Source organism: Cibotium barometz, chromosome 15 (genome assembly GCF_041138505.1).
Source record: "Cibotium barometz isolate CiBa-2024 chromosome 15, ASM4113850v1, whole genome shotgun sequence".
In the NCBI taxonomy this organism is placed as follows: domain Eukaryota; kingdom Viridiplantae; phylum Streptophyta; class Polypodiopsida; order Cyatheales; family Cibotiaceae; genus Cibotium; species Cibotium barometz.
In genome coordinates this window covers 10,866,220-10,889,463 of record NC_141060.1, presented here as the reverse complement: position 1 = coordinate 10,889,463, position 23,244 = coordinate 10,866,220, and the positions used below count along the sequence as shown (strand labels likewise).

Genomic DNA, 23,244 nt, shown 5'->3' with positions numbered 1-23,244 from the left:
TTTGACACTTCTCTCTTTCTTCAATCCCCATTGGTGGCTCCATCAACATACTAAACCAATTGATTGGTTGGGGGCCTCTACCGTGAATAAAGAATCAAGCAAATTATAAGGTAAGTATATTGAATTTTGATCTTTCTATAATTTCTCAATGATTCTCTCTTCTCAACCCCTCTCAAACTTGAGAAGTTTAATTGGTATGGTTTTTTTAAATGCTATTGAAGTTAATTGGTGAATAGTAGTGAAGAGTTACATAATTTAATAAATGCTATAGAAGTTAATTTCCATTTATGTTTAAATTCTAATGGTTTTTATGTAATTTCTCTCCCTCACTCAAGAAATGGTCATACTCATGAACCATTCTCAATCCAAATGAAGCTTTTCATAAAGCCTTTCCTTAATCCAAGATTAAGCTATGCTTGAGGCCAAATTAATGGCTTTTTGCTATACTTTTAGTTTATGCACATTGATGATTCAATCCATTATGGATTGATGACCCAATTAGAGACCATTCTAATTGTTTTCTTAATGATCCAATTAGAGACCATTATGGATTGATGATCCAATTAGAGACCATTATGGATTGATGATCCAATTAGAGACCATTCTAATTATTTCTTTAATAATGAGCTTTATCCCTTAGAAAAAAATTGAGATTTATCAGTCATAGTAGCGGAGCTATGGCAAAATTTTTATAGAAATTACGCATAAAATAAATTCATTCAAAGTATAAAAAGAGGAATTCCTACCATATTCTAGGAACTATCATCCTAGATTAATTAAAAGAATTTTATTATGCATGGAGATGTGGATGTTGTAGATGTAGATGTATGGATGTGAGTGTGAATGTGGAGGTGGATGTATGCATGGGACGTGGATGTATGCATGTAGAAATAGATGTGTAGATGAGGATGTAAATGGAGATGTGGATGGATGCATGTAGATGTAGAGGTATAGATGTAGATGTGAATGGAGATGTGGATGTATACATGTAGATGTAGATGTATAGATGTAGATGTGGATGTGGAGGTGGATGGATGCATGTAGATGTAGATGTATAGATGTAGATGGGAATGGAGATATGGATGTATGCATGTAGATGTAGTTGTGAATGGAGATGTATATGTATACATGTAGATGTAGATGTATAGATGTAGATGTGGATGTGGATGGGGATGTATGCATGTAGATATAGGTGTATTGACGTAGATGTGGATGTAGAGGTGGATGTATGCATGTAAATGTAGATGTATAGATGTGGATGTGAATGTGGAGTGGATGTATGCATGTAGATGTAGATGTATGGAGGTGAATGTGAATGTGGATGTGGATGTATGCATAGGGATGCAGATGTATGCATGTAGATGTGAATGTACGCATATAGTTGTGGATGTATGGATGTGAATATACGATTGTGATGTGAGGGAATCTGAAGTGATGAGATGGAAATGATGTGATGGGATGAGTATACATATAAATGGAATATGGAATAAGTAATGTAGATTGAGGAGGGATAATGTGGAAAAATGAAAGTTAAAATAGAAATTGTATTGTAAACTGTTTGTAAATGTTGTTTGTAAATGCTATCTGTAAATGATTGTTTTATGTCAAGAATGCTGGGGGGAGCATTTTGACCGTCTTGTGATTAAGGTCGTGATGAGAAAGTTGCAACTGCTGACGGGGAGTCAATGAAGGACGTCTCGCGTAGCAAGGTCGGCCGAGGTCTTGACCAGCCTCGGTGCGATTAAAATGGTGAGCTTCCGGTACGGTGGATGAGGGGCCAAGGAAGCGGCCTATGCATGAAGTGCTAGGTTACCTGCGAAGGATCCTAGAGGGTGCTGACCATATGGTGCTCGGGCTCTGGGTCGCCTAGGATACCCACGCGTGCGTCGAGGAAGATATTGGAACAGAGTTGGAGTTGTTTTCTGAAATCGAGCATGGATCTGGTTGATTGACCTTGCTGGTCTTCAATGGATGAGTCCATGGCTCCTTATATGGATCTGTTGGTTGATCTTGCTGATCTTCAACGAGAGTCCATCATGTTAAGTGATTATATTACCAAGTATTATGGGCTAGGAACTATCGAAACGGCTCCTGAGCGTTCTAGTTGCCAATGATGCCATAGATACTCTGATGAAGGAATGATTGGAAATTAAGAATCAATTGGATAAATTGGAAGATGGTGATCAATGATACTATGGTTTTATTAAAGGATTGTTTTAAACTGGTTGAATCTGGTTGAAAAAGGCAATTTCATATTGGGTGTGTGAGTGGTGTGACTAGTTTTATTTTGCATGAACATCCGGCTAGGGGGCCTTGGAACTCTTTTCCTTGGTACCCGGGACAAAACCTAACCAAATTAAAAATTGGATCCCATCACTACAGTGGTTGGGCGGTTGGCTAACCCATGGGATTGGATGGGGTTAGGCTGGACTGATGGATCTGTAAATCGAGACTCAAACTTTTGTTTTTACGATATCCCGGAGGGACAGAAACTGTTCTATGGATAGGAATCAACGGCTGTGCCTCTTGAATGGGAAAAAAAGCGTTGATCCCAATGATCCAAGTGCAAGTTTCTTCCTTGAACTGACTAAGTATCTTATAGATGTAATCGGATCATCTCGATCAGAAATGATCTTGACTACGTTAGAGTAAAAAGTTATCCTGGTGGAATCGCCCGTGCTTTCCGGTAGAGGAAGTTTTTCCGGGTTCGGTTTTGGAACAACCGACGGATTAGTCTCTTATCCGGATATCCGTGGGCGAGGCCCCGAGTGTGGGACCCCTGTCCCGCGCGAGAAGCGCTACTTCCGCTGCCAGTACCCTGAATCCGTTGCTCGGTGGGAACAGGGATCTTACAGTTGGTATCAGAGCATTTGGTTAATAAAGATCAACTAAGAAGACAAATATATCAAAAATTTATCAAGAGACACAAAAAGATTATAATTGTGTGAGATAATTCATACAATTTGATATTCAAACTGAAATTCGTAATTTGGTAATTGAGTCTTCAGATGGAAGTGCCGCAATTATATAGAATCCCTGACGTGCTTGAGGCCTAGACATGATAGTATTTACCTTATAATTCCAAGGGCCGTGACTACCCATATATACCGAGAGTATACTGCAGCTCTTTACTGACAGTATATACGAGTAAATCTAAGACTTGAAATTATAAGTGTTAATGCTATCCAGATGATGATTTTGAATGTGATTGATATGATTTTTAATTCTGTTTGAGAATTGATGAATTGATTTGGATTCTGATTGAAAATGCTGATTGAAAAATGTTGATTTTAAAAATTAGTTGAAATATAATGAAACCACAATGAGGGGGAATGGGACGAGTCCCTGTGATGATATTCATAACTAGAAAGATGATAACGAATTCAGCAAATCACTATGAGATTAGTAGGTTGTGCTGTCAGATTGCTACTGTTAATACTTGACCGGTAGATCGAGTTAAGGGATGTCAAATTGAGAACTTACTTGACTGAAATTTCCGTGGAGGAATGTTCCGAAGGAAACTTTTCGGTCTAATGGACCATTATCATGTTAAAGATATGAATGATATAATCTGAATGAATTGTTATTTAATGATGAGTTCTATATAAGGGATATTTATCCCAGTGTTCTGTTGGGTTGACTAGAATATAAGGAACCCCAGAATAAAATTGGATCTTAAGAAAAAGAGCTATCCTCTACCTTGCGAGATGAGGACATCTCACACTTTTTAAGTGGGGTAGAATGTAAGATTCCTCCCCAACCTTCGAAGCATACAGGGGTAAGAATCTTCCTTTCTGATCTTATAATTATTCCCTCTCTAAAATAAAAGAAAGTTTTTGTTTAAAAAAGGAAGACCCTTTCCCTAGAATACTTCTCAGGAGTCCCACCTGTTTTAAGGCTTTAGAACAATGAGTCCAGAAGTGAGAATCGGTGTTTTGGATACCAAGGTTTTGGTTTTCATTCGAGTACGGCCCAAAAGAAGTTCTTTATCTCTTGGGGAGTATAAGAAGTTATCCCCCAGATATTGTGACCCTTATATCTGAATTCAATGAAAGTAGGTGACTTAGCCTACAAGTTTCTTTTATTCCCTCATCTCAAAATTCTTAATGCCTTCTATAGAAAAATGTGTCAAACTCAAATCATGGAAAGACGGTAAAACTTCAGTTTGGCAAGTTACCGTTGGCTTCTAGGTTACGCTAGCTCCTTCCTTTATATAAGTCGTAATTTTTACTTGCCGCTCACAGTAATCTTACTCCCATCAATCTCCTTTCTTTCTTAATCTCCTTCATGGCTTGGCAACAGGAATTAGTTTTATCCCTGATGATTTCTCACCTTCAAGACGCAAGAGAGTCTGTGAAGAAAGACTTTATAGAACAGTATGAGCGCTCACTTTTTCCTCACCTAGGAACTTCTGTAGCGCAGACCAAATGGCGGACCTATCAAAACATAACTAGGGTAACACCCTGGGGTCAGCAGCACTTTCGTAACAATGTCTGCTTGGCCATGGTTATTGAAGCTTTGGGTTTGGGTCCCCGATACTACTGCGTCATGAGATCAAGGCATCTTGGGTTTTCTGAGCGGGTCTTCTTACTGGCGTGTTTTCTCCCTCATGAGAAGATATGCCTTTATCCCGTTTTTGGCTTGCCTCTCAGAGGTCCTTTTGTTAGATCACCTCATACCACTGAGATAGGTGCGGCAATAACCAGCAGAATCATTCCCATAGATGAGTTACCCTATACTTGTGCAGCTTGTGAGGACTGCTTTTGTGACCATATGATGGACGGGCTTATGGAAGTGTAAAGAATTCTTCTATCTTTACTGTATAAGTTCCGTGAATGAATAAAGTTTAAATCTTGTTCTTATTTTGAATCTTGCTCTCTTTAAGACTTTTCTTGGTGGTTAATCTTGATTAAAATTTTTCTCTAAATCTCATATTCGTGCATCTTGTAAAATTATCCCAGTTTGCGAGATGAGGACATCTCGCATTTTTTAAGTGGGGTAGAATGTAAGATTCCTCCCCCAACCCCTTTTTGATGTCTAGTATCTTCCCCTGTAATCAATCCCTCTTCAGAAATATAAAGGCCTTGTTCTAACTGTTTTAGCCTAGAGAGAGAAAAATATGCTAGAGAGAGAATATTCAGATTATGAATATTTTTGGATAGAAAATTAACTCATCTTATTAAAATAAGTTCCCCTGAAATAGAAATTCAAAAAAGAATTTTCCAATGTGCAATTGGAATTAATTGGAAATAAGTATAAAGAACCTTAGTCTAAGGGTCTAGAATTTCAGAAATTTTTAGATTATGGTCCAATTAAGGTTCCTATGGGCCAATAGCATCAATCCATGTGTAGGGAGGAGATAAATCCAATTTGTAAAAGAAGATACCCAAAAATGAGTAAATGCTCACATAAGATGAAGAGTTGAAAATGTACAAGGTTTATTAGTAAATAAACACATATGTAAGGAAGGGGAGTTCTTTAAAGGAGGTGCATATTTCACATAAGATGAAGAGTTGAAAATGTACAAGGTTTATTAGTAAAAAAACTATGACACATATGTAAGGAAGAGGAGTTCTTTAAAGGAGGTGCATATTTCACATAAGATGAAGAGTTGAAAATGTACAAGGTTTATTAGTAAATAAACACATATGTAAGGAAGGGGAGTTCTTTAAAGGAGGTGCATATTTCACATAAGATGAAGAGTTGAAAATGTACAAGGTTTATTAGTAAAAAAACTATGACACATATGTAAGGAAGAGGAGTTCTTTAAAGGAGGTGCATATTTCACATAAGATGAAGAGTTGAAAATGTACAAGGTTTATTAGTAAAAAACTATGAGCAATAAAATTTTGACACATATGTAAGGAAGGGGAATTCTTTAAAGGAGGTGCATATTTCACATGCTTGAATGAGTTTTAAACTCAAAAATAATGTGATATTTTTATCTCTCATCTCTCTTGAACCAAACCAAATCAAAATGGAACCAAACCGAATCAAAAAGTAACCAAACTAGGTCCAAATCTAGTCCAAATTCAACCAAACTGACTTGGAAAATTCTAGAATCAGTTTGTTTGGTTAGGAGCTCAAATTTTCCTATAAATAGAAGCCTCCCCTTGTTGAAAAAAAGATAGTGTCTTATACTTTGTCACTCTACTCCACCTAAGCCCAAATATATAGTGTCTTATACTTTGTCACTCTACTCCACCTAAGCCAAAATATATAGTGTCTTATGCTTTGTTACTCTACTCCACCTAAGCCAAATTAGATAGAGTCTTATGCTTTGTTACTCTACTCCACCTAAGCCAAATTAGATAGAGTCTTAGGCTTTGTTACTCTACTCCACCTAAGCCAAGAACTGTGAATTCTTTAATAATTCACTAGTTTTTGACACTTCTCTCTTTCTTCAATCCCCATTGGTGGCTCCATCAACATACTAAACCAATTGATTGGTTGGGGGCCTCTACCGTGAATAAAGAATCAAGCAAATTATAAGGTAAGTATATTGAATTTTGATCTTTCTATAATTTCTCAATGATTCTCTCTTCTCAACCCCTCTCAAAGCATGATATGGACTATGGAATGTCTAAATAGATCACCTGTTGCAATTGAACCACATAATGTTAAATCCATAAAAGCAATCCAAACCAAAAATATTGATTTTCCTTTCAACAAGAAAAACAGGTACTATTTATCGAAACGAAGCATGAGAAACACTCCCAAAATAAAGCATAAAACCACTAGTAAATCTCTTATTTGAGACACTACTGCCCCAAGCTACATCTGTATATTGAATGCTTAAGAGAAGCTAGACTATGTGCAGTCTATGGTGAGTATAATAGATGTAAGGCTAGTGTGGTTGTTACTCACCTTCGAACACATGTTTGAAAAAACCTTTTGGACCTCCTACAAAGCATTCCACCACATCACCCACCACTAGCACCTAAAGTACTTCTCTGTGAATTCTATTAGAACTACATTGGCTTCTACTTGCTGACTTCCAATTTCAAGGACAGAACCGTGGTTAGAGAGGTGGTCCTCACACAATAAAATATTAGTGTCATAATAGTGAATGTCCCATCTCAATCATGAATTTATTTCCCTCTTTCACTTTTCATGCTTTGATTTTTCCCCCTTTTTATTTTCCTTTCTTTTCTTCTCTGTGGAATTCAATTTTATCATATTTCGCGCTTCCTTGCTTTGTTTCTCATAAAAATTTGTTGTAAGAATCCTCTCTAATATGTCTATCTTGTGGGAAAATTTTTATCTCATTTGGACATAATCTCTTTGAGATATTGTTGATTTCTCATTGCATTCTTGAAGGTAGTCTCTCTTCTCTATTCTTTTAGGAAAAAAATTAGAGATAGGTTTCTCCTTAGTATGTTCATGCTCTGGTAAACTTTTTTCTCCTTTGAATAGAAGCTCAATGCGATAATGCTAATTTATCATGGTATTCATAAAGTTAGTTCTTCTTCTTTTGTTTTTTTGGGAAAAAATTTACAGGTTGCATCCTCTCTCGTATGTTGTTCTTTTGCTATGGAGACTAATTCCAAATCTTTGGTGTACAGTTTTTGAAGCTTTGGTGTTGGTCTGCAGTTTTTTAAGTTTGGGAAAGGAAAAGGTAATAAGAAATTTTCTCTCTCTTTTTATTCAAAGTTTGCTAATCTTTAAATGGTAAGTTTTTGATTTTTTTTAATTGGTAATCTTGAGAATGTAATATATTGATAATATCTGAAATTTGTCTCTTTGCTATTTGCAGGTTTTGAATCTCGAAGTTTTGTTGGTTTGGAGATTGCTTGGGACTCTAGCAAAAAGGTAATAATCAAGTTCAGTCTCTTGCTAGTTTAGTTTATGAGTGCAAAATTATTACTTTTTTGACATTGTTAATCCAATGGCTTACATTAAGGTATCATTTTATTAATAGTTATCTATTTTATGAATTTGTTTCCTTACTGTAGATGTCTCAAAGAAGGAAGAGTACAAGTAATATACACACTGTGGAGGTTTTTAATCACAGAGAATCAGGAGAGAAAATGGATTCTTGAACAATACAATAAATTCACTTGGGTCATAATGCAACCAAGCACTCAAGGCTCTTTCAAAGTGAAGCTAAGAGAAACGAGTGATTTATCAAAACATTGGAAAGGTAGAATATTAGAGTTTAGAAGACCAATGGATGGTGCAACTATGAGAACATAAGTTCTTATTCAGCACGTATATTTGCACAATCAAATCTGCTTGCATCCAGAGATAACCAAATTGCAAGGCACAAGCCAAATAGTGAGTATAATCTATTTTTTTAAATCAATATAGTTGTTTTTATTTTTTGATTCTGAAGCACATGATGTTTGCCAGCTTTGTATCCTTTCACTTTGGAAGAGTGGTGGTCTGTGGAGTGATTAAGTGGAAAATTCATTGTTCTCCATGCTAAGATTGGTACATTGATGTACGAAAACAAGAAAGCAAGTTGTTTGGCTGCCAAAAAAATCTACTATTATAACTCGTTGCATGTTCTGCCTATGGGACGAGATAATTTTGGCTCTTTGTAGAATATACCACTTCCTTCCTTGTCTAATCTTGAATGGCCACGTCCCAGCTTAGACTAGATTTAAGCTTGCAAGATAAAGCTCTCAAATGATGTGCATGTTGTAATGAAACCATCCACAAGCTCAAAAGATGTCCACTTGAGCTGGTTTTTTCCTTTCGACGATTGCTTTGCCTATTTTTTGCATCTTGTGAAGAACTAAAGAAAACTAAAATCACCTATGCTTGCAAAAGTCCAACTGATGACCGGATGAAACATTTCTTGGATGATCAATGGGATACAAAGAGAACTTGTGGCGATGATACGATTGAGTGCAGAATCACAAAGGCGGATGTCACCTTTAGGTGAGTTGCAATGAATATAACTAGAATGAACGTGACTGCTAAAAATATAGTTTTACTAACTTTTTTTTTTCATGAATAGGTACTTCATTGCTCGACAGACGTTATGTATTTGTTTCAGGTATAGAATATGGAGACTCTTAAGAGGTGATTGGCTAAGCTTAGATCAAGATTTACGGGATCCCACACACTCTACTGCGGTTGATGTGGCTTCTCTTTGGGAGGGCCACGATACAATTTTATTCAACGTGGAGAGTAATTGTCCTCTAGCCTTTCTTAGATAAGAGATATCGTTGATGTTAAATGATCCTCCTACATAATTCTATTTCAAGCTAGATGGTAGAAATGTTAGGAGTAGACATGAAAAGTCTATTGCATGCAAGCACTGTATTGCCCCTCATATTCTTGAGATTGTGGAGCATTCCCCATCTCAAATTAATGATATAAATTCTTGGCCTATTCAAAATTTGTGTTCATTCAAGCAATTTTTAAGTTCTTGAAAAATAAGTAGAAGTGTAAATTAAATCTACGCTTGACGTAAAAGGAAATCTACAATTGATGTAAAGCACTTTGTACATAGGTATTAGTATAAATGTAAGTGTAATTATAAATCTAAGTATTGATGTAAGTGTAATTATAAATATAAGTGTAATTATAAATCTAAATATTGATGTAAGTTTTTAATATGCATATAAGTGAGTATAAGTATAAGTAAGTTCATTTCTTTCATTATACCTTCACTTGCTTTCACTCTCTAGCCTTTCTCGCGTGCGATTTCTCACTTTTTCTCGCATATTTTGATATCATGTTCCTCAAGTAGCCTTTGATGAGTGGATTGGTCACACTCACTACGCTTAATTCCAATTGCACATTGGAAAATTCTTTTTGAATTTCAGTTTTAGGAAAAACCATTTTAGACACTAGGAGGATTTTTATATCCAAAAGTATATCAATTTTGGATTACCTCCCTCTAGACATTTTCTCTCTCTAGGCCAAAACAGGGTAAAACTGGATATTTCTTTTATTTTCAGAGAAGGGAATAATTATAAGATCAGAAGGGGAGGTTCTTACACTTGCACACCTCAAAAGCTGGAGGGAGGAATCTTACAGGTAGAAAAATGACCTGGTTTGCCACAATAATAGCAATCTCTGGAACCTATTCCTGATTGTTGTTTGTTCCAATTGCCACGGCCTCTTTATCTCCCCTTGCCTTGAGACTGGCCTCTTTCACTTGTGTATGATTGCTGCTACTATTGCGAATCATTGAACTGTTATTGAACATGGTTTCCATTCCTGCTCCACCACCTTGGCCTTGACCACGACCTCTACCTCTACTTCTACTTGAATTGGAGTAGAAGACATGTTCTGATGTGTTCTTATTTTGTAGGATGCATTTTCTTATGATGATGCAAAGATAAAGACCGATGGTGCTCAAGCTATGTTAACAATGGGTTGGTGTATATACCGAAAGTCGGGACTTGTGAAGCCCCCTCTCCTGCACACAAGCCTCCTCTGGCTAGAAGCACAGGGAGAAACTATTTGTATAACTATAAAAGTTGACCATCCAGGTTCTCCCTAGTTTCTCCCTGGCTGGAAGCACAGGGAGAAACTATTTGTATAACTATAAAAGTTGACCATCCAGGTCCTTCCTAGCTATTAGAGCACTAGAAGTATCAAAGTCATCATCCTATATTTGATCATTGCCCTTCTTTGAAAACTTGGTCTTGGCCTGGGCATTACTCTTGTTCTTGTAATCCTTGGCCAAATGACTCTTCTTTTCCACAAGAGCAAGAGTGACACCATCCTATCTTTTGCACTATAGCAAGTGCTTAATTTTGTCCACTAGGAGGGACCTTACTTTCTACGTAGAAACAAGGACAGATTTCTCGTCCAAGAGGGAACCCATCTCCATGACAATAGCAAACCTCCGCAAGGAGGCCTTTGTGCCACCGATGATCTCATTACTCCACCACCAATCTCCAAGACTTCTCAACCAGCAAGAACCATGAGGACCAATCAGCCCCCTCTGAAAACTGAGATAGAGGCTAGCCAATAGCAAAACAGTCCACAAAAATCCACCCGACAAACACTAACCGAGAGGGGAAGGAAGCCGGGGAAGAAGATGAACAGTAAGAGCCACTTGTCGGGCTGCACAACAAACAAGAAACATACCTCCGGCTGCAACCCAAGCTGTAAAAATAGCCCAACCCAGCGATCACCAACAAAGCCCCCCTCTAGATTGCACCTTAAACTCTGCGACGAAAACGCAGGGCAGGAGCACCAGAAGAGAAATCGTTGATGAAGAAGGGCGTCACTACCCTACAGAAAACGCTACTAATCCAACAGTGAAGAAGAAAATGCAACCACCTTCAAGCTCTAGAAACAAAGCGCCACGAGGTAGAAAAACGTACATATGGGCAACCAAGCACGTAGGCGTCAGATACCAGCCATGAAGAGAAAAGCACCAAGAAAAAATTGGTGAAAGAGGAGGCCCTCAACTCGCAAAAACACTGCTCTAAACACAGCAACCAGCCACCTCGCCTACTCCAAACTCCACCAGAAAATGTAGATGCAAAAGCCGAGTATTGGCGATTTGCAGAAAACGCAGAGACGGGAGAGAGAGGACAATAGCAAAGCATCAGAGAAATGGAGAATGAGGGTCGGATCAGCAGGGAACCTATGCGATGATACCATGATAAAGTTGCAAAATGCGAGGCCCTAAACTCACAGAAACACTGCTCTAAACCCAGCAACAACCAGCCACCTCGAATGCTCTAAACTCCACCAGAAAACATAGATGCAAAAGCAGAGTATTGGACTGCCACCAGAGGGTGATTTGCAGAAAACACGTATAGAAGAGAGAGGACAGTAGCAAGGCATCAGAGAAATGTGAGAATGAGGGCCAGATCAGCAGGGAACCTGAGCGATGATACCATGATAAAGCGGAAGCAAAACATAGGAGAGAGGCAGAGAGAGAGAGAGAGGGACATCAGAAAATGAACATCTTTATTATGTAGTAAGAGGCTTTACAATGCCAATACTAGCCAGCATATCGGTATAGAGCGAGTGTGCCTGTGAATGGACAAATTCTAACAAGTTTTCTAATCCATTAGAATATTGGAGCATCCTCCTTACCAAACGTATCAAAAGTATCAAAATTCAGTATTTATTCCTCTTGGAAGAATCTTTCCCCTTCCTCTATCCTTTTCCACCCGGTCCCCCCTATTCCCTTAGGTAGCCCTCTAGTTAAAACTAGCCATCTAGAAGGATCGTATTTCTTTGACTTAATTAAAACATGCCTATTTGTTAACAAGAAAGAAATATCCACTTGGAGCACCCTGTGGGACATTCCTAGTCAATGCTGGATAGAGAGGGAGGAGAGAGGAGGGAGAGTTACAGGTTATGTAAAGGCTTAGATGATTTGATTCAAAGCAGAATGGCCAAGTGGGGAGAGATGGAGCAATCAAAAGAAGTTAATGCCCATACCAGTACCCACCCAATCTAATGATGGTCTCCACATCAAACTTCTGCTAGATGGAAGCAACTGATGGACCCCAAGCAATGAGGGCTCAAAACTGTTGACTCTCGACCGAGAGTATTCCTAAGAAGAAGAGTTGCTTCCTGTGGCTGATTCTCTGCATCAAGCCATGTGGACTGAATAAAGAGCCCTTTAATATGGGATATCTAAAGGAGATGCCAGATAGAGATTGAAACCATCCAACGTCTATTCATCTCTCGCCCAACTAACAGAGAGGTTTGGGGCTTTGTATGTTGTTTAGTAGTGCAGCTTCTTCACAATTACAAACCCAACTCGAAAGAAATTCTTTTGGGAGAAATTCATGGGGATGAAATCTGACACATGGAATATTATGAGAGCTAAAGCAATCTGGGCTATTTGGAAAGCACGAAATCATGTTTTTTTTCATTCAAACTTTAATCTTCTAAATGTACTCATTCCTAAGACAAGAAGTCACCATAGATAACTCAACTGCAATCAAGAGTGACTGAATAATGGACTCACACTTGTTGGACATCAGGCTCATGAAGATGTGCAACCCCACTAAATTCCACAAACCTCAACAGACCTATTATATTCATTCTAGAGAGATGGATCTCCTACACCACATCAATGTGGTTACAAGGGCCCAACCGGTCATGCAAAAAACAGAGGCAGAGTTTAGTAGATTTGATGATTTTCCTATTTATGGTGGTCTACCTTTCTGTCAACCCAATTCTCTTTTTATTGAGTATAGTCACTTCTCAGCTTAGTTTGAACTCAGTATCTTTTTGATGACCATATTATGATGTAATGAGTTGTAGCTCAAATACTTTTATTCGGTTGATGTAGTTTTCCTCTTCTTTTTTCTTTTAATAATCATTTAGAAATCACCCAAGTGAAGCACCTTACCTATATCTATCCAACAAAATCCTATGCTTAGTATCAATACAATCTGTAGGGTACGCAAGCTTTTTATAAGTGCAATCCAATCGGTATCCTTATGAAGATATAAATATGCCATTTTGAGTTTTTCCATACTAATCAATTGAAGCAAGTGAAGAATATAGCAAAAGTTTTACAATATATACTTAACTCCCCTTATTCGTTAGTGTATGATACCAGTACTCCTCTTATGATGCATTAGAGTTTGTAGCCTCCAAAGTTTTAAAAAAAAGCATATCGTCAAGACTCTTCCAAGGTGATTGAAGCGCAGTTATGAGTTCTTGTGAGTGAGATCATATTCAAGAAGTGTTGTGGAGAAATGTAAATGCCAAGGACTGCTTAGCATTCTATGGAAGGATTTAAACCACCTTCATGGTACCATCTTGAGAGTCCGGATTATGCCATAATCTTTCTATACTTCAGAGGCCCCATTTTGCACTGTTTGTTACCATGATTAGAGTGCACTATGACTTGGACTTTTCTACATTAGTAACAGACTGCTGCTGCATTAAGTGATAAGGTGCATGCCTCATTTGATTTCTTGTGCTCCAATTTGAATATGGTCTATCTATAAAGTCCCTCAAGGAACATTCTAAAAAACATTAAAAATTGTGAATTTGGGGTGAAAGCATGTGGACGTAGAACTCTATTATTTGCAATGCAAATATGCCCATATCATAGGCCAACGTTGATGCATGGGGAGCAATAGTGCTCATCACCATACATCACCATGCTCAATGGCTTAGGCAATGTACACTTTCAAGATCAACCTGGTGCTTGTGCATCTCAGCCCACAATGCATTCCGATGCTCAGCATGTAGGGCCATTGATGATGGTGCTACCTTGTCGTGTATTACATGCAGCAAGAGCTTGTAAGCTGAGCTACTCGTAGGAGAGTAGACACCATGGCTAGATGTAATTCTGAGAAAACGAGAAGTGTGTGAGCTTACGCCTAGGAAACTTGAAGGCTCAAGCACAATAGCCTCAGTTGCAAGCTAACAGTCGTGTCGTACCAAGACGTCACCTTCGTGCTTGGAAAGGAGCACAGCAGCATTTGCTAATGGCACCCATTACAATGTCACTAAGGTGGAGTTGTATGCACAGAGGAGAATGACACATCCAATTCTTGCACATTTTGTCTTTAGTAAATGAATTACCAAATCACTTGCATGAATTGATATGCATTATAGCTTAAGCTTCATTCATAGGTGTGACATGTGGAACAACTATTTGAAGAGTCCATCAAGCAAGTAAACTTGTTTACATAGCATGTGCGTTGTACACTAAGGAATGTATTGGACGGCTTTACAAAAGGTGGGGAGGTTTTCTTTGTAACCCTCCAATAATACTTTTTGCTCATCTTTAGAAGAGCAAAACATGACTATTTTTATATCTGATCATACTTCTCATTGTTGAACATGTCCATAAACAGGTAGAAGTATGTTACGACATGACGGTCATACATTTAAGGTGCAAGTTACAAGAGCAATTACTCCATTCCATGCCCATTGAAGTTTCATTTTCAACCATCCATCCTATTTTACACCGTTTGAAATGGTGGCAATGTTTTTGCAATGTAAATATGTGCATTACATGAGAAAAGGAACTCATTATGAGTTAAAAGTTGTTATCGCATGCAAAATGTCAATAAGATTCGGCATCGGCCAATGATGATCAAAGGAGTGTCCCAACGGGAGGAGCACAAGGGCTGTTTCGCATGGGTTCCTTGTGTCCTCTCTAAGCCTACACTTGGTTAGAGCATTAGACAAAGCTTTTTGAAATGTCCATCTAGCTTACTATTCTTGCAGTTAAACCTACCTTTCACAAGGTTTGTTGCTTTTCAACCACCAATAATCAGACTCAACTGACTTTCTGAAATACTCTATGGGCATCAAACAAACTGCTTATCATGCGTTCCATAAACGAGATGGAGTTTTTAGAGGAAATCATTCGCAATCACTAACCAACCCTCATGCTAAAGAACATAATTAGCATTGAACCACCCTCACGCAAGAGCATTACTTGAAAAGGGGTTAACACACATGCCCATCTATATAAAGCACAGATGTAATGGTAATGATAAAATTTCTTACGAGCCTGGACCTTGGATTGGATATCATTTGATATGCACTTAATGCTTTGAAGGATGCATCAACATCACCATTATAGTCTTTTAATGCCTTTCTTGGCTTAATACCAATCACTTCAATGAATAGCTCAGATTTTTTTGCGCGATAAAAATTATTTTGTTATAGACAGTGCATCCAGCAGTTGTAGGCTGGCGAGTATCAAATCCAGGTTCTTAGCCTGGGAGACCACACACTTCACCATCAGGCTACATGACAGTGGACGGCAAAGAACCCATGATAATATAAATGGGAACAAATCAACCCCAAAGCAAATTCCATACATAAACAGAACAACTTTTCAACAAAAAGTTGAATTCAGAATGAACAAGACATCTATAGGAAAACCTTACGATCTATCTCGGCAAGTTATAGATGGTTTATTATGTGCCATGCCTCCACCTTTCACTCGCCAAAAAAAGGGGAGGGGAAATGATATGTAAAGACTGCCTTGTAACGTGACAGCACCATGTACAGGAAGTGATTGGCCTCGCTGTGACATCTCAAAAGAGCCACACACCAATGCGTGCTTGGAGTCCCAAGATGGCATGCAGGCTAACTTATATTCAGCAAACATTTTCCTGGAACAGACGATTACAAAACAGAGGCACACAATTTCCACAAGATAGCCTTCATTATGGGGCGCCAGACTAAACAGCCCCTACCTCAACGACATGCAATCCTATAGCTTGCTTCTATGTGGTAGCTACGACTGGACTAGAAGAACAATTAATTTCTACTTCTCTACCTGCCTAGGACACAGTTAAGAAGGCCCTCATTTGAATTGTATCCTTTAGTTCCTTCGTCGAATACCCCTTGTTTACAGTTCCTCCTACATGATCCAAGCCATTGCATTATTAGGCATACTGCAAAACCATACAAAAATCCCATTTGTGGTTATTATTTATAAGCAATTTGAAACACAGGTGAAATGTCCACAAAGAATACCAAGGACAAACATGCTCTAACCTGTGCACTCAAAGATGTCTCATATACAGCACACAAACGAGTCCTAAACTATTGTCTGTATCACGTAAAAGAAAGGAGTAATACAATTGAAGTCCAACGCTGACAAAAATAGATGATTGTGTTGATTTGGCTACCCATGTATATATACGCCAATGCTACTAGTCGGCTAGTTTACGTTGTTGGCCTGCTATCCATGACCTGCCACGTATCATTGATGCCACATCATCACTATCACGTCACTGCCAAGTGGGAGTGCCACATGGCACTTGCGCCTACCCACGGGCATGTACATGCCATCCTCTGTGTACCACACATGAGGTGTGTCACATTTGCCCCCAGTTGCATTGCAGTTGCCCTCAGCTGCAGTGTCCATATAAAATACACTTCCGGACTTACGCAAGCTGCCCACAAACCCATACATGCTGAGTTGAATCTCTAGTACAAAAGATATGGCTCAGTGAAAACGTCATCTGCAGCCATGTGACCTACTACACACTCCTGGCTAGCTCTTCGCCTGCAAAGAAACTCTCTCTACAGTCCAACACTGAGGACAGCAGATGATTATGAAGATTTGGCTACCCATATATATATATGCATGTAAACTGTTCTACAGATCTACCTATACGTTGTGGGGAGGTGTTAAAGATCATGACCTTGGTCTTTCCAAGGTTCACAGTGAGGTCCCAGCCCTCGCAAAAGGCTCGTAATGCATCCAAATGCCTCTGTAGCCCCACTGGTGAATCAGAAACCATCTACATACAAGAGGACCGGTATCAAGACTCTTGCTAAATGTGCTCTTGGTCCTCCCTATCTGTCTATGTAATCCGAGATCTCGTCAATGTATAGACCAAATAAGGGGCAACCCTGCTTCACCCCGATAGTGCTGTGTATGATCTCTGAGTCACCTCCTGGAGCCCGTACTCTGCCTGTGACCGACTCATAGAGTGTAATGATCCCCCAAAGCATCTCTGCTAGCACTCCCGTATCCTACAGTCACCTCATCAGTCTGGCCCGTGGGACGGTATCAAAAGCTTTGCAGAAATCCACAAAACAACAATATATCCAATGTCCATGAGCTCTCCCCTCCTCAATGATCCCCCATAGTGTAAAGATATGATCCAGTGTCGAGTGCCCCCTCCTAAAGCCTGCCTGCCCCGGTGCTCGGAGTCTCTGCTCCTCGGACCATCTACTAAGCTCATGCTCCAAAATCGAACCATAAATCTTGGCCAAGGTGTGACCAATCATGATAGTCCTTTAGTTGTTGGGGTCCATGGGGTCACCTGCTTTCAAGATGGGTACAATAGTATTCGATGATCAGCTGGTGGGGAAGCGCTCACATAGAGCCCTGTTAAACATGTGAACCAGTAAAGGGGCTAGCGTTTCCCTAGCATGAGAGAAATGCTCGGTGAGGAGTCCATCGTGATCTTGTGCTCTCCCAGTCTACATCCTGTCAATAGCATCACTCACCATGCTCAGGTGAAAGAAGGAAGAGTGTGGGGGACGAGGTTCAGGTGGATGGGGGAGAGGTGGCTGCTTGGGGGCATGGTAGAAAGAGGTGGCATAGGTGTGCCAGGTGCTGGGTGAAGTAATCGGAGTCGGCAAGCAATGATCCTAGAAGATCCTCCAAGCCTCCTTACAGTCCCTCCCAAGAAATAGCTGGTATAGCTCCTGCTCAAGCCTGGCTAGTTAGGCTCTCTTCTTCCTCCGTGTGAGACATTGAAAGATCACTCGCGCCTGCAAGTGAGTGGTGGATCCTAGTGCCACCTCCTGATGTAGACGGGCTCGGGTATCACGACATTCCTCGTCGTACCAGCTATTATGTGGGACAATCCCTCCTAGTGATGTAGGGGTGGCTCTAGAGTGCGGGAAGGCGGTTGCACCGGACGTATGGAGGGTGGCTGCGAGTTGTGAGGTAAGCTCATCAAGTGGGATGTGGGGGTCAAGGTTGGAGAGGATGCGGTGGACATGACTTCTTCAATTTGTTTCTTTGTGGCACTGGCAATTTCAGCCCATGAATGCATTTCCTTCTCACCTGCAGCCACTTTTGCCTTACATGATTCCAAAGTGTTTTGCATTTCTGTGATGTCTTTTTCGCGGTCAGCCATACATGTCTTCAAAGTGCCTTCGTACGATGCAACTGTTGTGCCAATCTCTCGGAGCATGTCATCCTTCCATTTCTGCATCTCTTTTTTCATTTCCGTGTGCATCAAGGCTTGGGCTAATTCTATCTCAACCCGTACTTGGGCTTGCATTTCTCCCTTCAATTGGACATATATCTCTTCCTTCAGTGTTTTGTATATCACTTTCCTTTGGGCATGCATATGCTCGGTCCATTCCTTTTCAAGCTCCCGTCGCATGGTGTTCATCTCTGTCCTTATGTGAAGCTGTATCTCCTCATAAAGGGCCTCATCTCGTCAGGCCATCTTCGTAATCCTTCGTGAGCCAAGGGACATGATTCCTTCCCTCAGTCTTCTGCAGTAGGCATTTGGTGCCTTCGTGGGGGTGTGAAAGGTTGTCTCACCATCCTATTCCCCTTCCAGAGGTTGAGACATGTTTTCCCCTACTAGTTGCTACCTTGCTCCAGGGGAAGACAAAGAGAGAGAGAGAGGTTTTCCAATATAATGTACTATGTACATAGGAAAAGGTTACATAGGCCATAGGCCCCTTCCCAAAAGGGCTACTGACTACTCTTTTGCCTATACATGATCCAACTCCAAGATGGAGAGATGAAATGATACAAAAGATGCTACTTCTATTTATATGATGTTTGGATGCTGGTCGGCCAGCTGATTTGTCCTCTAACATGACGAGTGACATAAAATGCCAAACTCTTCACCATAAATTACTGATAAATGCTGCCGACTCACACAATGCTGTTGACTGATATTCTAGTGCTGCCAACCAGAGATATGTGTGTTGAACTGCTGCGGACCTGATGCATGCTGATGAAGATGCCCTAAATGCACTAATATTGCTGCCTAATGAGGGATATGATCAAGGATTAGACATTGCAGTGCCTTGTGCACGTGACATCTTTGTACTCACACTACTGCCCGAAGCCATTGGTGGTGCCGCCATGTTGAAGAGGAAGCTGTGGGAAGCACGAGTTCAACAAGATGATCTTTTGGAATTGGCGAAGTTTTACCAAGATTTATTGCTCCCCATTTGGGGACCGCCTGGTCTTCCTTGGCCCACAAAACTTCACGTGGATGCGTGAGGGACTGTTTTGTGAGGCGAAGCTGTGGACCCAACTAGGGCTTGGAGCAAGGATTGAGAGAGGGCACCAGGGGACTCTTGGCCCAAGGTTGGATAACCTAGGGAAGGCCCCTATGACAATCTACATCAACAACCCACTTGTTTGAAATAATGTTTTCATCTTGCAAATGTATTTGCAAGATTGTGCTAACACATCATTAATAAGGCAAGGGTCCTAATGTGTGTATACATCAAACCCATTCCCACCCTAATGTGTGTACAAACTTTCAAGTCCATCTTTATGGAATTGTGAATGTTGTTATTGTTATTTTGTTAATCTTAATTGTATTAACAGTGATTTGGTTACAAGATCCCTGCTTCCCAGTTTCAGAACGAGTCACCGGTGTACTACTTCCCAAGGGCGGTCAGTCTGTCAAACGTGCAAGTCCCGCACAAGTCCTGTAGTACCCGTGCACACACCAGATGTAACGCTCTTGCATGATGTTATGATGAACAAACAGCCCAAACACTTACTAGACCCGAGGTCGTGGTGCCAGGACAGCTAGTCCAAGGTCGATAGCAAAGTCTACGAAGTCAAGTGTCTGTGAACCCATACATGGTACTAATGACACCACTAGGCCAAGGGGCATGGGCTGTGGACAGCCCATGGGCAGCACACATGGGGCCCAAGGCCATGCCCATCAGGCCATAATTGGCCCACAACCTGCCCCATGAGCGAGTCGGCACAGTAAGCAGTAGAGCAAGGGTTCGTAAGGAACATACAAGTTGGAAAGAAGAGAGGAGAAGAGAAAGACGAAGAAAAAAAAGATTCAAGAGAAAGGAATAGGGAAGAAAGGGAGAGGAGAAGAAAGAAGACGTGTAAAATTTTCATCTAAACATGACCTGAACTTTTTTTCTTTTTTCTTTTTTCTTTTTTTTGGGAGGGAGGGGGGGGGGGGGGGGGGGGGGGGGGGGGGGGTTTTGTGTTGTACTGCCAACGGTTTTCAGGGAAACAACGAAACCAAAATAGCTAGAGCATGCCCTTTTGGAAATGGGAAAGGGTGGAAAAGTGTTTCGAGGCTAGGAACCCCCAAAACAAGTATCATCTTGGAAAACAAGAGCTTGGCAATTTTGCATGCCCCTGTAATGAAGTGTCCCATGTTGACATCCCATTTCACCAACTTCAATAACTACCTACGGCATCAAACCAAAATAGTAGAAATTACATAGCAAAAATTTGGTGTGAATAGATAAAGCTTATCATGAGCACTTTTCAAATATAACAAGCTACAACTATGAAGGCTAAAAGAATGCGCCCACTCTATTTCCATTCCTTTGTTTACCACACCTTCCCTTGTGCAACACAACTGACCACTACACTAGTCAAATTAAATGGAGCCAAATTTGCATAGAGGTACATAAACAAAATCCTTACTTTGCAAACAAATTGAATGCCTAACTCGGTATAACTTCTTTGTGTTTTTTGTTTTCATGCCACCTATGTGTAATACTCTCTATTGCAATCCAAAAAGAGGCCAACTACTGGACTAGTCAAAAACTTTTTACCGCACTTAAAAGCTCATTATAGTTAAGAGTAAAAGCATTGCTTTTAACTGAAACTAGATATTTGCATACCTCACACTTGCATCCAAGAAAAAACATCACTCCAAGCTTGTAGAATTTACCCTCATCTGTGTGTTAACCTTTTCCTGTTAGAAATTAAAACTAATCAATTAGCTATTAACTCTAATGATTGAGACGCTAACACCTGTCCATTGCCTGAAACTAAAGCCAACGATTACACACACACACACACACACACACACAAAGAGAGAAGTAATATTAACATCCGACAAATCCATGAAATATTGGGCCATGGAAAAGACTAAAAAGAACTCAAAAGAAGGCTACCTATTTGTTTACTTCATGTGCATTGTGGATACATGCGACAATAGTAAATACAATACAAGGCAAAGCACATGTGAGTATGAGTACAACTCAAACCAATGTGGGATAATAGTAGCAGCAAGGAGGGGAGACATCCTCCTCATCCATCCAGAATATCTTGACTAGGGGAGTCTATGACTATTGAGAGGCTCGCTGTGTCCTCTGCCCATAGAGGGGCGTCCCTATGTCGCTCCAGCATCTCCCAAATCTGAACTTGCCACATGGAGGACTACTACAGACCAGAGGCCCATGGACATCGGGTGCACTGCAGCTGGTGGTCATTTCCAAGGTGACTCTAGAAGGGCTGCTTGTGTACATCAATGTGCTATTAGGTGTGTCACTGGGCGATTGGGGGCAAGTATTATGCAACTCCACGCGAGATAGCTTGGTATTGAGCCCCGGAACTCCTCTATTAAGCACCTAGGCTAATAGACCCTGCAATTAAGACTTAAGTAAAACATTGAAACACAAACTCTGGCATCTAGTTCATTGCCCAACCATAGAGCCAATCAAGCTCACCCCTGAGCATGAAGATTATTTGCATCCGAGACATGGCTCTACATGCAAAGCCCTAGCATCCCATAACACCAGAACACACCCCTTCGATGTACGCACGGTGTAGTCTCACGGGCCTTGAGTCCATGTCTGAGGAGCTCTCCCTCAAACTAACCCAAATAGTCACTCATATAGGCATATGAGACATAAATAGCCCATGCCTAATAAATACCACTAGCCTCCCCATAAGATGCCTAACCCACAATCTCTGGTTAACCTAACCTAAAGTTAGACGTGTTAAACCTCGTTTACGGATTAGGAACGTAGCATAGTTCCCCCCTTAAGAACCATTGATGTCCTCAGCAAAGAATTTGGGGAAGTGACTCTTCCGACTACGCACTGACTCCCACATAGCCTCGACCTCAGACCGTTCTTCCCACTTAATCAAGTACTCTAAATAAACCATATACCGAGGCCATTTAGTTCGTTGATCCAGAACCAACTCGAGTTCCATGGGACCATACCTAGTTATGTCCTCAAGATTAGAGATTTCTCCATTTGCACAATCTCATCATCTTAATCCAAACGTTCTTTCAAACAACTGAGTTGAAACACAAGGCGAATCTTGATTCCATGAGGTAGAGCTAGTTGTTAAGCTACCTCATTTATCTTCTTTGTGATCTAATAAGGACAACTGTCCCAGGCGGGCATGTGTAATACAGAAAACCAGTGGCCCAAATCACAGCATACGTTCAGCATCCATCACAACATGAGCATGAATCAATACATCATGTACATATACATCCTGAAACCACATAAGATAATCTTGCACATGACATAGCACTAGGGGCTGAAGTTGGGCCAACCCCACCCCCCCCCGGTATCTTTATTATCAACAGAGTGTTCTCTTGTACAAGATGCCGGTGCCCGAGAGTTCCACTCCTCAGCCAGCACCAAAATTATCCAAATCTGTGAAAAACAAAACAATGCAAGCTCTTGGTCACCAACCTGAGCTAGGCAGTCACCAACTGCCCAATAGAGAAAACAAATCCTCCGTCACCAACTAAGGCCAAAGCCGTCACCAACTGCTGTGCAGATAAAGCCAACCCTCGATCACCAACCAGGGCCAAAGCAGTCACCAACTGCTGTCCCGTGAAACGAAGCCCTTGGTCACCAATCTAGGCTTAA

General features: G+C 40.4%; 1 protein-coding gene across 3 annotated transcripts in view; it reads right to left on the bottom strand.

Annotated features, from left to right (window-relative positions):
* Window positions 1–15,721: 15,721 nt before the first annotated feature.
* Window positions 15,722–23,244, bottom strand: part of LOC147630967 (BRISC complex subunit Abro1-like protein) — a 35,654-nt gene continuing 28,131 nt past the window's right edge. The window contains exons 3-4 of one of the 3 annotated variants that reach the window (XM_086809310.1): window positions 21,250–21,323; window positions 15,722–16,316 (exon numbers count right to left, since the gene is read on the bottom strand). In XM_086809310.1, coding sequence (XP_086665436.1) covers window positions 21,276–21,323 — 48 coding nt within the window. In that variant the 3' untranslated portion in view covers window positions 15,722–16,316; window positions 21,250–21,275. The remainder of the gene's footprint in view (window positions 16,317–21,249; window positions 21,324–23,244) is intronic. The other 2 variants (XM_086809309.1, XM_086809311.1) reach the window with 2 other exon arrangements.